General features: G+C 44.9%; 1 protein-coding gene across 3 annotated transcripts in view; it reads left to right on the top strand.

Moving 5' to 3' along the window:
- Positions 1-14254, top strand: part of ADRA1A (adrenoceptor alpha 1A) — a 122616-nt gene extending 108362 nt beyond the window's left edge. For 2 of the 3 annotated variants that reach the window (XM_065946802.1, XM_065946800.1), the window contains exon 3: positions 1205-14254. In XM_065946802.1, coding sequence (XP_065802874.1) covers positions 1205-1213 — 9 coding nt within the window. In that variant the 3' untranslated portion in view covers positions 1214-14254. Of the gene's footprint in view, positions 1-638; positions 713-1204 lie in introns of all 3 variants that reach the window. The other variant, XM_065946801.1, reaches the window with a different exon arrangement.
- Positions 14255-14882: the final 628 nt, after the last annotated feature.

The following is a 14882-nucleotide window of genomic DNA, read 5'->3' as shown; positions in this document are numbered from 1 at the left end:
TTGCCATTTCCTCCTCCAGGGGATCTTCCTAGATCATGGATGGAATCCGTGTCTCCTGCATTGGCAGATGGATTCTTTACCACTGAACCACCAGGGAAGGCACTATACTCAAACTTTTGAATGTTTTGTTTCTTTGGGATTTGCTTCCAATTTATCTCAGTAAACATGCCGCCAATTTTCCAGCCTAGCCAAACCCAAGAGCAGGTCATAATTGTAAGGGTTTGGCACCTACAATTCTAACTATCAAACTGCACCACTTTTGTGGGGTATTGTGACCTGGAATGTTACTGAGGCTTTGCTTGAAGGACAAATTATATCAAACTGGGTAAAGATGGACATGTAAGAAAAGGCAGAAGAGGCTTCCTTGGCTTAGAACAGCAAACACATTTGTGGATACAAAACGCATTGTGCAGTGTGTTGAAGTTATTGACGACCAGCCACAGTTCATCAGCACACTTTAGGGAAGTATAGCCCTTTTTAAAATAAAATAAAAAATAAATACAATATCGCTTTCTTTCACCTGTACTCCAAAAATAATTTTTTTGAATTTGAGAGAGAGAAGGAATTAGAGATACTTCACCAGGAATTATAGAGTCCAGAGAGTATGTCAAACATGTGAATTTCATGCCTGTCACCAGGAGGAAACGGTTCAGAAAGCTGGTCTTCAAGTACCCAGAGACCTGGGCAATCTTTGAAAATGAAGACTCAGTTGGTAACTATAGCTACTTCTTAGATGGCATCCTCTTGCTTCTGTATTTCACAAATGAAAACTTTTAAGTCCTGAGCATCTTGGTTACCCCCACCCCGCAAAATGAATCATCACGCAGACCTTCTGGCCCCATAAGTTTCATGATTATGGCCTGGGAGTCAGAACATGTTAGGAACCCTTTGCTTGGGCAGGTAATTATTCACTCTTTAATCACGGCTACTTAATCACAGCTTGACAAACATTCTCACTTGCTTCGGGGGCTGTTTCTGCTCAGATCGTCCTGCCAAAAGAGATGCTGCCTCTGTGTATGAGTACTTGTTCACTTAATTAAGGAGAGAGCTCTGCTTGTCAGTGAAGGGAGAAGGGAGCCCAAGCGCATGGAAGGTAAACTCTGCAAGCAAAACCAGGGAGACTGAAAAAGAAGGCAGCAGTGGTAAATACGGTGGCATCCAAGGTGTGCTCATTTGTTACTCTGATTTCTTTTTGCACTACTAGGACTTTTAACCATCAAACTAGCTGCACACAGCTCTGGTGGAGCTCCAGTTGGAACACTGTTGACATCTGCTCCCTGTCTGCAAACTGTGCTATGGAGCAGGGCTGAGCCCAGGCTGCTGTGGGGTCCATCATCTTCCAAAAGCAAGGGCAACAGTGGGGGCCTCTGGCCCTCCAAATCCCTGCAAGATGAGCGAGTGCAGATGACTGTGATGGGGCCAGGCTGTCAACAGCAAGCTGAGATTCGAGCAGAGGATGCTGGATCTTGCCAGCAATCATGTCAGCATTACCTCTTTCCCTCCTATCCAGACCTCAATGTCACTGGGGCTGTGGATGGGTCTTGTCTGCTCTGTACAGGAAAAGATCATGTCTTGGCTACTGCAGCATGAACTACTGAGTCTTCTACCTCGAAGGAAGGTCATGGCATTGGAAGAGGGCTTTGGAGGAAGAGGAAGACTTACCTTGGACATTGCTCAAAGCTGTTCGGTAATGCGTTGCTGCAACTGCTCAACAAGAAACTTCCCTAAAGCTGTTGCTGATTCATTTCCAAAGACAAAACAACTGTCTTTCCTCTACTTGTGGCTCAAGAGTCACTACATTACTTGCCCTCCATAGCATAGTCAACGTGGCATGTCATGAGCTAGAAATGATTATTGAGAAACTGTGAGGAGTCCATATTTAATTAGGTATAAATACTGAGAACAAATTTGTACTATATTTGGTGGGGGTGGGGGGGGGCAGAAATGAAGGCTCTGATCTGTTAGAAAGCTTGAATACAGTAACTGCATTCTGGAGACACTTGTTTGATCCCTGGGTCCGGAAGATCCCCTGGAGAAGGGCATGGCAACCCACTCCAGTATTCTTGCCTGGAGAATTCCATGGACAGAGGGATCTGGCGGGCTATGGTCCATGGGGTCACAAAGACTTGGATACAGTTGAAGTGACTGAGCATGCCCTCACATTCTGATGTGATAGAAAAGAAACCACAGACAGTCCCAACAGAAACTTAATATTTTCTCCTTTTTATATATTTCATATGAGTCCAAAGTACATTTGAGTATCTCAAGTCCTACCCCGTGAGGTAGGAAGAGAAAGAAGGAATAATCTTTATTAGCGTATGAAGAGCCAAGGGGAGGGATGAGGTTAAGCTGAAGGATTTCTTTGAATATCTTCAAATCCAGTCTCTGACTTCTTTTACCAAGATGCCTTCAATATCCCCAAGGTCCACTGCGTTTCTCAAGACCCTGACATTCGCATTTCACTCACTCACCTCTGAGCCGTATTTTCAGCTCTGTTTGTACCTTCTCTCCCGCTGTATCTCTGCTGGTGGCTGGGCCGATCAAGATTGTTCTAGGGGCTGAGTGCATATTTGTCTAGGCTTCTCTCATTGGCTAAAAGACAAGCAGATGTTATTCTGTTCCTTCTCCCTAGATAGGCAGCAGCAGAGCTAAGGAAATAAGCAGGGCAGGAGGGGCTCTTGGCTTGCTCAACGGGGTCACCTGTCAGGCAAAGACAGAAGTGACTGACACCTTAAGGACGTCAGGAATGCAAAAGTCCCAGAGAGAGTTTTGGGAATGTTCATTTTCCTGTGAGCCTGAGAGTTGTATACACCCTGATCATCACCATCAGCAAGTTGTTCACTTCTTCTCCTGTACCAGGCGCTGCATTTGGCACAAGAAGAAAAAAATACAGAAAGGCACAGACAGTCCCCAGCTTGTGATCTGGGTGTGTTCCAAACTCATCTGTTGCATTTTTCCAAGAGGCATTGTTATAAATGGGGGTGAGGGAGGATGTTCTCAGATGAACCAAAAGCAAAAAATAAAAATATATTTAATATACACCTGGGTTTGGCCAACATTTTCGGCAAATGGCTAGATAGTAAATAATTTCGGCATTGTGGGCCATACACTCCCTGTCACACATTCTTCTTTGTTTGAAATTTTTTGTGGGGAAGGGAGACTCTCTAAACATGTACAAACCATTCTTAGTCCACAGCCTATACCAAGAAAAGCAAAATAACAACAGACCATGGGCCATAATTTTCTATCCTTGATCTCTGCCATCACTTGTTTACAGCATAGTACAAACAATGCTAAGCACTGGATTTGGTTGTTCAACAGCAAGTTGGTTTTTTTTTTTTTAATGTTCAATAACCACATCTACACTTGATTACATCAGCATCTCCAAACTGTACAAATTGTTAAGTAAAGTGACAGTGTTCATGTTCAGGGCTGGAGCCTGCTCCAGTATGACCTGCCCACCCAAAAGATACACTCCAGTATGTCATTGTGATTTTCAGTCTCCACTCCTACTGCTGTATTCTGCAGAGCCAGCAGTTCAGCAGAAGCCCAGGGCCATCCACATGGGTCTTTTTAGCTCTTTCCCTCATTGGAAAAATACCCCAGCACAGTCTGGCCGACTCTGAGAGCAGCAACAGCCAACCACAGTCACTTGACCAAGGCCAATGTGAAGTTCCTCCCGGACTGCTGGAGGCTGCTGTAGGGAGGTCCTCACCGGGCTCCATGGGGAGGCCTCCTGACCACAGCGCAAGTACCCAGGCAATTAGGGGTCCTCTACTGGAGCTCACCAGGACCTGGGGTCCAGAGGAGTGCTGGACAGGCAAGGAGGTCAAACCAGTCAATCCTAAAGGAAATAGACCCTGAATATTCATTGGAAGGACTGATGCTGAAGCTGAAGCTCCAATACTTTGGCCACTTGATGTGAAGAGCTGACTCATTGGAAAAGATCCTAATGCTGGGAAAGATTGAGGGCAAGAGGAGAAGGGGGCAACGGAGGATGAGATGGCTGGATGGCATCACTGACTCAATGGACATGAGTTTGAGCAACTCCAGAAGTTGGTGATGGACAGTGAAGCCTGGTGTGCTGCAGTCCATGGGGTCGCAAAGAGTGGGACATGACTGAATGACTGGACAACAAGTTACCAACAGGAGCTGTCCTCCTTCTCCTCCCCCCACCTCCCCTTCTCTTCCCCTCCCCCCTCCCCTTCCTCCTTTTCCTCTCTTCCTTTTTGTTTAAGTCTGAAACGACCTAACTGGACTCAAAATGGCGTTACCATGGAAACATATTTAGCCCTCCCCTGGGATAACAGAGCTCTATTTTTCTGAGCTGGAGCTTTGTGGGAGGGGTTTCCTCCCCATCCCCTCCAATTCTGATAGGCCGTGGGGGGAGAAAGACAGTCCCAGCTGGAAACAAGGTGTGCAGTTCCCTTGGTCCAGGACAGGGTGTGCACGGCACTAAGAGATGAGACTTGGCGGAGATAGGGATGGGATGCGGCAGGGGGCAGACCTGGGGAAGGACCTGGGAGCTTGGAGACCCGTCAGTCATAAATAACACTGCCAGCGGCAGGCATAGAATGGAGGACTGGGCAGACACTGCTCCTGCTTGGCAGCTTCCTCTCCCTCCTCCCAGCCCTGTCTATTTTCACTGTCTCCCTTCTTTGCTTCCCCTGTCCTTCCTCATCACTTCCTCTCTCCGCATCATTCCACCCTCCACCTCTTGTGAAACCTATGATGATGTTGGGGTGGGTGCCCTTACTCCAGAGGGTGCCAGTTCCGATGGGGTACAGTGCTGGCAAGCTGGTGCTTCCCTCAACTGCTGCACCCCTCCCACGGCAGACCACCACCTTCCCGTGAGTCCAGGGCAGGAGAGGCCCCCAGTCTGAGAGCACAGGGGAAGCCTCCCCAAGGAGGACCCTTACCCTCTGGCAGGATTGCTGTCTTTGTCTTCTTATACTATTAGTTCCAAAAGAAAGCTACAAGCACCATGTGCAGTCACATCTCAGAAAAGAGTCAGGAGTGGTATTTGCTCTGCCCCGCCCCCCACCCCAGATGTGTGTCTCTTCTTTTACCAGCTGCTGCATCCCCCTCTCTGATGTTCAGAAGTCTTTACAGACCCTACAATGCCCCCTTCTCTTTCTCTTCTTCATCATTTGTCTCTGAATTTTGTTGTTTCTTCCCCTTTTCCTTTCCCCCTTAGGGTCTCCAGGGCCTTGATTAATGCCATAAAGTAAACTTGGTTTCATGTCACCATGAGGCAGTGGTTATTTCCCCAGAAGGGATGCTATGCTGTGCCAAGTCACTTCAGTTGTGTCTGACTCTTTGCAGCCCATTGGATGGTAGCCCACCAGGCTCCTCTGTCCGTGGGATTCTCCAAGCAAGAATACTGGAGTGATACTGTAGGTAGAACTCAACTGGATGCAAAGTGTTCCTTCATTCCTAATGCTCCTATCCCCATCTTTATCCCCCCAGCCCGTCCATTCCTGGACTGTGTTGCCGGACTCTTTCTCTTCTTTCATCATATTCACCAGGAGCCTTCTTACTGTAAGAAAAGTATCCTCTCCTCCCAAACATGTGCCTGCTTTTGCTGACACAGCTCTTAGCATTTGTAATCCCTCCATTTGCTAGGGCCATCATAACAAAGGACCACACACTGAGTGACTTAAACAGCAAAAATTTATTCTTTCCAAGTCTAGAGGCTGGAAGTTCAAAATCAAAGTGCTGGCCGAGTTGGTTCTTCTGAAGCCTCTCTCCTTGACTTACAGATAGCCAGCTCCTCCTTGTATCTGCACACAACCTTCCCTCTAGATGTCTGTGCCCTAGCTTCCTCCTCTTAGAAGGACACCAGAGCCCATGCCAATGACCTCATTTAACTGTAGGTACATCTCTTAAGACCATACCTCCAAATACAGTTGCATTCTAGGGTACTAGGAATTAGGATTTCAGCATACAAAATTTAGGGGGGAAACAATCCAGCCCATAGCACTTCCCTCCCCACTGTCTTCTTTCTTCACATAACAATGTATCCATAATTCTTTTCCCAAATCAGAAGTTCAAGTGCAGTCCTTCCCAAAGACCCTCTCCATGATCCTACAGCTGTTATCTATCATAGGTATTTGGCAACTACTTGTGCACTTCGGGGGCTTCCCTGGTGGCTCAGACGGTAAAGAATCTGCCTACAATGTGGGAGACCTAGGTTCAATCCCTGGGTCAGGAAGATCCCCTGGAGGAGGAAATGGTAACCCACTCCAGTATTCTTGCCCAGAGAATCCCATGGACAGAGGAGCCTGATGGGCTACAGTCCATGCGGGTCCCAAAGAGTCAGACACAACCGAGTGACAAACACACTTGTGCATGGTATTGTGATCTTTTAAAATCTATAACTCCTTTTTCACTGTAAAATGTGCTTTACACCCTACCTTTATTGGTTCCATGTTCTCAGCTAGATGGAAACTCTGGGAAAGCAGAAACTGTCATATAGTTCCATGTGTGTACAGCAGTCCTCAGCACCTAGGTGTCATCTCTGAAGACAGGCTCTCCTAAGCAGGCCAGGAGAAAGGAAGCAGAGAGAACCCAGGGACCCCTAATCCAAGCGCTAGTAAGAGGCAGGGGCTGGGAGCTGGGAGGCCAGGACCACAGGTGCTGAGGAACGCCAGATAATCCACCAGGGAAGTCCAGGTAAGAGTTCATAACAAAAGGCTTCTGAAAATTTGCAGCAGGAATGTAATCAGAATGCAGAGCCCAGCAGTGGGGAATCCCAGGCTAGTTGTCTCCAGACCCACATGCAAACATGGAATCACCCTCAGAGCCACCAATGAATGGGACAGACTCTAGACCCTGAGAAAGGGTGAGACAGAGCAGGATTGGATCAAGAACCAAAGCCAGGGAATTCCCTGGTGGTCCAGTGGTTAAGACTTGGCCCTTTAACTGCCAAGGGCTCAGGTTCAATCCTTGGTCAGGGAACTAAGATCCTGCAAGCCCTGCAGTGTGGCCAGAAAATAGAAAATGAACCAAAGGCAGAAAGCTTTGGTCCTGGGAGTTGGGTCACTGAGAAGCCACATATAGAAGACTGTGGTTACCATAGGCCCCCATTCCCAGCAGTGGCTGAGTTAATGCTATTTTAATGACGTCTGCCCTACATCAAGATTAGCTTGGAAAACTGGTGCCAACCAGCTTTCAGATAGCCTTCCCTCTTTTGCCTCACAACATAAGAGTAGAGGAAAGCAAGATACACTGATTTGATTGACTCTGAGGATGTATACAGTCATTCTCTCCTCACAGGCCTTTTAATTCCAACCCGAAGACCACCTCCTGCCCTCACTGTCCAAACCCTCAGTGACTGTATAGTGTCCAATCTCAGAGGCTGCTGCTTCTGCCTGTTGGGAACCCCCAGCCTGTTCCCTTAGAGCACCGGTGGCCTTAGAGGACCTTGGTCTGGTCCCCTTGCTTCTCTTGAGAAAATCTGATCCCACTTCTGTTTCATCAATCCACTTAAGTCATTGTAGACAAATTTATTACCTGCCTGGTGCTTTCCTGACAGCCAAAGAGCAATGCCTTCTCTTTTGCCTGGATTTTGCTGAGAAGCGCAAGCCTCTGTTCTCATTTTGAAGAATCAGCTTAGCATCTGCTGTCACACTTTCTGGGTGAAGAACCATCCACTTCAGTTTCCTGGTCCCTTGCCTCCTCCCCAAAGACCCTCATATTGGAGGTGTTTCTGGTTCCGTGCTATCTAGCACAAGGGAACACCGTTTTGTCCAGAGTAATGTGGTTTGCTAGCTTCCGTCCAACCTAGAAATTATAGGAGGGATAAAATCCTATGAAAAGGCAGGTCCTACAAAAGCATTAAAGTGTATTTAAACCCAAACCATCCAAAAATAGGTTTGATTGAGTGTGGCAATGGCTTATTGATTTATCCAATAGAAAGAAAAAACTATCTTTCTTCCTCACTCTGGTCCTCTTGCCTTTTGATAAACCCAGCATTATCTTCCTAATGAAAAGATTTCAGCTCTGCAACTTGGCTAATGGAAATCTCAAGAGTAAAAGGGTCGTTGGTACATCAAAAGCTGAGCATCAGTATGAATGCACCTTAGTCCCAGCGCCCTCCCCACCCAGGCCCTCTGTCATAGCAGAGGTGACGGTTGTTGAAAAGAGCTGGGACATGGGAAGCATTGATACTTGAGGAGATGAATGAGCAGATTTAATCAAAACTAAAGATATTCAAATTCAATCTGATAAGTAGGAAGGCTATTAAAGAGTAAGATGTTGAGGGGCTTTACTGGTGGTCCAGCGGCTAAGAATCTGCCAGTCAATGCAGGGGCCATGGGTTCGATCCATGGTCCAGGAAGATCCCACATGCTGCAGAGCAACTAAGCCCATGCACCTCAACTAATGAGTATGCTCTCTAGAGCCAGAGAATCAATACTGCTGAGCTCAAGTGCCACAACTACTGAAGCCTGGGCACATAGAGCCCGTGCTCTGCAACAAGAGAAGTCACTGCAATGAGAAGCCCGAGTACCGCAACTAGAGACTGGCCCTCACTCCCTGCAGCTAGAGAAAACCCCACACAGTGAGACCCAGTACAGCCAAAAATAGATCTTTTTTTTTTTAAGTATAAAATATTCTTGAGCAAAACAAACAAGAATTGCAAATATTTAAATAACAAATTATTGCTAATTTTCTACACACTTTCTTAATGTAGTTAAATACCTATCAGGGAGTCATTGAATAAAAAAGTGGAGTCCCCTTCTTGCTTTTGTCTCTTCTTCCAGCAACTCCCCTGACCCTCTGCTTTCTTATTCCAATCACACGCAACCTTGATCCCTAAACTTCAGCTCACAAGAGCTGCCACTCTGCAACAAAAATTTTGCTTCAGCTTGTAAAGCCTGAGTCAAAACACATGCTTTCTTCATCAGATGTAGAAGGAGGAAAATAGCTATTTTTGTCTCTGGGGTATAAAGCCATAAGCAATCCATTTTCCAGTATTACCACACCTACTTAACCCGATGTTGCAGACAATGAAATGAGTTTGCTGCCTACAAGGCACTGTGATGGAGTATGTAGAGATAAAGCTTTAAAGAGTAAAAATTACATTTTTGGAGCATCTCTGATGTTAGAGATGCAGTGAGCTAAGCCCACTGCCCATTTTTTATATGGTAAAATACAAAATTTTACAGTCACATTACCAAAAAAGCATTTTCACAGAGAACCAATAGAGTGATATGAGTATGAGAAGAATAAAAACAGTAGTCATAAGGGAGTTCAGAGAAAAGAGAAAGACTGGAAAAAGCTGAGCCGCCTCTGTACCTTTTTCTAGAGCTCACCTGTGTAGGCACCCAGTTTGCTGAGCCCTTGGCCCATCATAGGAGGGGAACGTGTGGATTAAGTAAGCAGGGGCCTGGGAGCCACAATACCTGGGCTTCATTTCAAGCCTCAACTTAATACCTAACGAAGATCTTGGACAAATCTTGCAACTTCTCTTGGCCTTATCTTCCTCACCTGTGAAATGGGTAAGCAAATGAAATGATGGAGGTGAACTTATCTCACATGAGGATAAAACATTTGAAATCACAATATCCCCTGATAACTGCTAGTGTCCTTGTCTTCATTTCCCTCCCAAATGTTTTATAAATAAATGACATAATTATAAATTAGATCACCTTTAGAATATCTTAACTGGAGGAGGAAATGACAGCTCAGTCCAGTATTCTTGCCTGGGAAATCCCACGGATGGTAGAGCCTGGCAGGCTACAGTCCGTGGGGTCACACAAAAGAGCTGGACACAACAGAGCATGCACGCACACACACAGAGTATCTTAAAGTACTGAAAACCCCACGTTCAGGAAAAGACAGACTGAGTCTTCCTTTTTCCTTTGCTCCTCATCCTAATTCAGTTGATACTTTCTAGAAGTTGGTCATCACCAGTTCAAGACACAAGTGATTCTTTCCCTAGAAAGGAATTCACAAGATGGGTGCTTTACCATTGCCTGGAAGCTGTCACTTGTAAATTTAGAGTGCTCGGCACCAAATTCCAAGTTTCGGTTATTTCTCCATCCCCCTCCCCCAACCCATCATGATGTTATTTTCCTTGGGTTGAAAATAAACCCACCAGAACATTTTGTTTTAGTTTTTAAAAATCAGACTCACTGGGCTACTCTAAGGCTTTCCAGCCGACTCTCAGATTATAGACAGCCCAGAACAAGAATATCAGGGCTGGTGTTTGTAACCTTTCTCACACTGATGACTTATTTGGCAAATAGGAAGTATTTTGTTAGCATCATTGTGCTATGAAAGACACTGTACCGGATGCAGACGCTATAAGATGTGTGTGTGTTTATACAATCAACGTTACAAGGGAGAGAAGTAATTTTGACCAGAGTGATTGAAGCAAAGCTTGGGGCTAAAATTCATCTCAGGAAAAAGGGCTGGACACCACTTGGCCTGGGGAACCGTCAGCAGTGTTTACAAGATGCAATAGCAAATTCCGGTCATGACCCATGAGCTGTTTAGATTTCAGCCGGAATTAAAACCCACAGCATGGGAGCACCACGTCATGGTCTTAGCTCTAATTTCAAGTGCTGCTTGTGAGACCCCTCCTGAAGATCTCTGGGATCCATCGGGCAAGAGGCATGACAGGAAAGTCCACACGCTAGCTCAGCTCACCACGGCTCAGATGGCCCAGAGCAGTCAGTCGATCAAAAGGCTGTGCTTGGCGGAGGACCCGCCACCATCGTCCTGCCAAATGGTCTCTCGTGACTCAGAATCTCAAACTTGTTTTAAAGGGAGGGGGAAAAGTCACTTTCAGGGATGAGGTTCTTGGCCCAACTCTGCTTTGTACAAACACAGTCTATGTCTATTTTGGTATTCTGAGATTTTGAAGCAGCTGTAGAGTTGTGGCAAGGGTGAATGGATTGGTGTTGGCCCAAATCAAAAAGAAGAGTTCTCCATCCTTTCAGTGCTGGGGGATGGAAAACTGAGAGCACCACCTCATCGGGAGCAGCATGTGACAGGGCTGCCCAAAGGGAAGTAAGTGTGGACATCCATTCACAAAGAACCGTTTGCGAAAGCCCAAACTTGTACAGATCAATACCTTTGTTAGGGGTAAGAATCTGTACTCTACAGAAGGATAAAATTTTGATCATGTTGACGCAGAATGTCTAGTATGTTAAGACTATTAATATAGTTTATTAAACATCAATCTGCCTTGTTTTTTGAGGGGACATGGCTCAGACAGTAAAGAATCTACCTGCAAAGTGAGAGACCCAGTTTTGATCCTTGTGTTAGGAATATCCCTGGAGAAGGGAGTGGCAACCCACTCCACTATTCTTGCCTGGGAAATTCCATGGACAGAGGAGCCTGGCGTACTAATAGTCCACAGGGTCGAAAAGTGTTGGAAACAACTAAGCGACTAGCACTTTCACTTTTTTTTCCCACACCCATTTTGGAGCTCAGTGGTAAAGAATCCACAGGAAATTCGAGTTGAATCCCCTGGGTCATGAAGATCCCCTGGAGAAGGAAATGGCAACCCACTCCAGTACTCTTGCCTGGAGAATCCCTTGGACAGAGAAGCCTGGTGGGCTACAGTCCATGGGGTCACAAAGAGTCAAACATGACCTAGCAACTGAGCATGTACACATACCCATTAAATGAAGCCAGCTCCTGGTTCATGAGTGTGATCCTCACAACCTCTTGAAGGCCAGGGGTGCAAGAGGGATGGTCTCCAGCGCAACCCCCTTTCCTGGTACCCACTGTCTTTTGAATGCACCTCAGGAACCTGTAAGCCTTCCCGCCCATGTGGACCTCCTTCTTTAACATTTGTCTGACTAAGGCACAAATCTAGCATATTACTGTTGTTAATGCTGGGACTTCAGTGATTTAGAAAATGATAATGTAAAGAGAAAGAGGAAAACTAGTATGAGGTAAAACGGCTCAGAGACTTCCCTGGTAGTCCAGTGGTTAAGAATCCACCTTTCAATGCAGGGTATGCAGGTTCAATCCCTGGTTGAGGAACTAAGATCCTGCAAGCCACTGGGCACCTGAGGCCATGCACCTAACCAAGAGAGGAGCCCCCACATGCTACGACGAAGACCCAGAGCAGCCAAAAAAAAAAAAAATAGCTCAATGTTTCGAGGATCAGCTTAAGACAGCTCTCCCTGTTATGTTCTGAAAAAGTAAACACTGAAGTTCCTTTTGTGTCCTTCAATTGAGAGCATATCCACAGAGGTAGAAGCCATGCTGTACCATTCTCCACCAAGGGAAGCTGCCCATTGCATACATGGATCTGCCCCTCATCTATCCATTCTGTCACATTCACTGAGGCACCTGTGGTCTGTAGAGAGTCCAGGCAAGTCAATAAGAGCAGAGCGTGGTAAGGACTAGTACACACGCATTCACATGGTACTGTGGGAGTTTGGTTGAAGGCACCCAGTTCAGCCTCACAGTTAAGCTTCTCAAAAATAGTGACTTCTAAATGGGATCCTGGGGGATGAAATGGAACTGGGAACAGAAGGACTTATTCCAAGCCAGGAAGGGACGCTAAGGCCCAGGGGCTGTGAACCTCATGCACGGGCCAGGCTATCTCCTCCTCCAATGAACCAGGGCACGTAGATGTCAGCCTTGCTTATCATGGTGGCCACTTGTCTCTGCAAATCCTCACCACCTCTCATCCTCTCATCCTCTGCAGGCTTTTCTTCTCACTTTTCTTTTCAGCCAAGGAAGAACCAAGGAAGAGCCAATAAATGATGAGTCCAGGGGTTTTCTTATCAGACCTCCCGTATTTGGCTTGGCTGGAAAGCCTTAGTTTCTCAGTCTTCTGGTTATCTTTGGTCTCAGGGCTTAGCACAGCATTACAAAGGGATGGCTAAACAGAGAAAAAAAACTCTATGTCTCATCGTGCAAATAAACATTTGCCCCAACATGAAGTAGCTAATCCATTAAAATAACCAAATGCTTTGGAGGTCTTAACAAGCTAATCTTCGTTGATACAACTGAAAAGTTTTTGATGTGTTTAAAAATTGAGGAATTGTTTGTAGCAAGAAAATATTGTGCAATAAGTTTCAAAGAAAGAATTTTTCCTACCCCCTCCCCTCCCAAAATGCAGTATGCCCAGAAGCTGGCTTCCCATTGTCCTTAACAGAGGGTGGGAGGTCCATCACAGAGGGTCCATCACTGAAGGGTCAGTATCGTATGTTATATCAGGGCATATTATAATTGAAGAGTGCCTGGGATTTTATTACACACCAAATGCAACAGAGGTGGCAGGGGGAGAGACAAAAAAGAGAAGGTCTTGGAGCTGCATTTTTTACAATCAACTAGCCATAAGGAGGGACTTGACTTTCTGGGACTAAGGAAAACAAATTTGGAGGTTCATTCTGTCTGTGAAAATAAACCTGTATTTTAGGAAATAAAGCTGATGCCATTTAAACATGAACCACAGGACATTCCTGGCTTACTGCAGCTTTTATGTCTTATCTCCTCATTCGATCTGTTAAAAATATAAAGACAGCATTTTCGCGTTGCCAGGGAAGCAAATGTGAGCTGATGGGCTGATTTTAGCTGCTGTGGTTTTCCTATAATCCTATTGTTGCAGCAAATAAGATCCTTGTAAAGTACAATCCCACAACGCACTGTTCATGTACACAACCATCTTCTCCATGTCTTAGTATTTTGTCGATTGAGTTGATCTTACCAACTTTTCCCTCCTTGTAACAAAGTTCATTTGAATCATGCTGGGAGTTCGATCTTTGCTCTGTGCTATAGGAGGGAGAATTCTCTCTGTTGTCAGGTAAACACGCTCATGTGTATGAATTGTTATACTTGAATTCACTGCAGCGTTTTGTATGGATGCTATATATGACCCCCAGGCTGGCTACAATGGCTTCTAAAACTTTTCACTCTTTTTAAATGGACTCAGTGTCCATGGAATGTGCTGGTTAAGTGTTTCTGAATTTTCTACATGCCATTTTTACAGATCCATTTGTTTATGATGTGATGTGGTGAACAATCATGTTTTTTTTAAGAAAACAAATGTATATATTTACTAAGCAGATGAGTAAATTATTATTATCGAACAAATAGACTTTATGAATCATGCAGCCCACTGTTCAAAAGGAATTTATTTGTTGAATAAAGTGACTTCAAATTATAAGCATTTATAATGTCCTTCTAAATATGGATGCCATAATATTTAAATTGTGTTGCTCAATATCAATGTATATTCTCTAATAAAATATTTTAAACCTCTTTCTTTAGATGTGTGGTACCCTACTTCCTCAATCATAAGTCATTGTTAATATATCTGTTGAAAATTGGAGTGTGTTATCCTTTTTTTTATTAGCCCCAAAGTTTTGTTCATCATAGGGAAACAATGCTCAGGAACACGTTAAATAAAATTTTGCAAATCAGATCAGCTATGAAAAGTAAACAATCATGATAGTATGACTTTTTCTGTTTATTTATAGTGGATAACAAACTTGAAGTTTATTGTATATTAGTAATCTTCAACTTTGTAATCAAAACAGAACTTTCAAGATAATCTAACAGTGTTTCTGGTTAAGACAGCAGATTGAAAACAATAGGCGAATTTCACCCCAGTTGGAGTCAGGAATAACTCTTAAGAAGGAGAGCTGATACCTTTGGTCAGCTATATAAGATAGACCGTATATAAGATATGTGCATTGTCAGTATTCAAGGTAAAAGTTGAATTATAACTGCATCATCAGGTTTAGAGGAAGAGGAAGGTGATACTGAAGCCAGCCACACAAAAATGTTGAGTGTGTCCAACATTTTTGAACCGTGTGTGTTAAATGACCCAAAGCCAAGGCAATAGGTTGTAGGGAGGAGGGGCTAGTGCTCAGAGATGGTCATGGGAAGCACAGTTCAAGGAGAGG

Source organism: Muntiacus reevesi, chromosome 10, assembly GCF_963930625.1.
Source record: "Muntiacus reevesi chromosome 10, mMunRee1.1, whole genome shotgun sequence".
Taxonomy (NCBI): Eukaryota; Metazoa; Chordata; class Mammalia; order Artiodactyla; family Cervidae; genus Muntiacus; species Muntiacus reevesi.
This window is presented reverse-complemented; position numbering and strand designations above follow the sequence as displayed.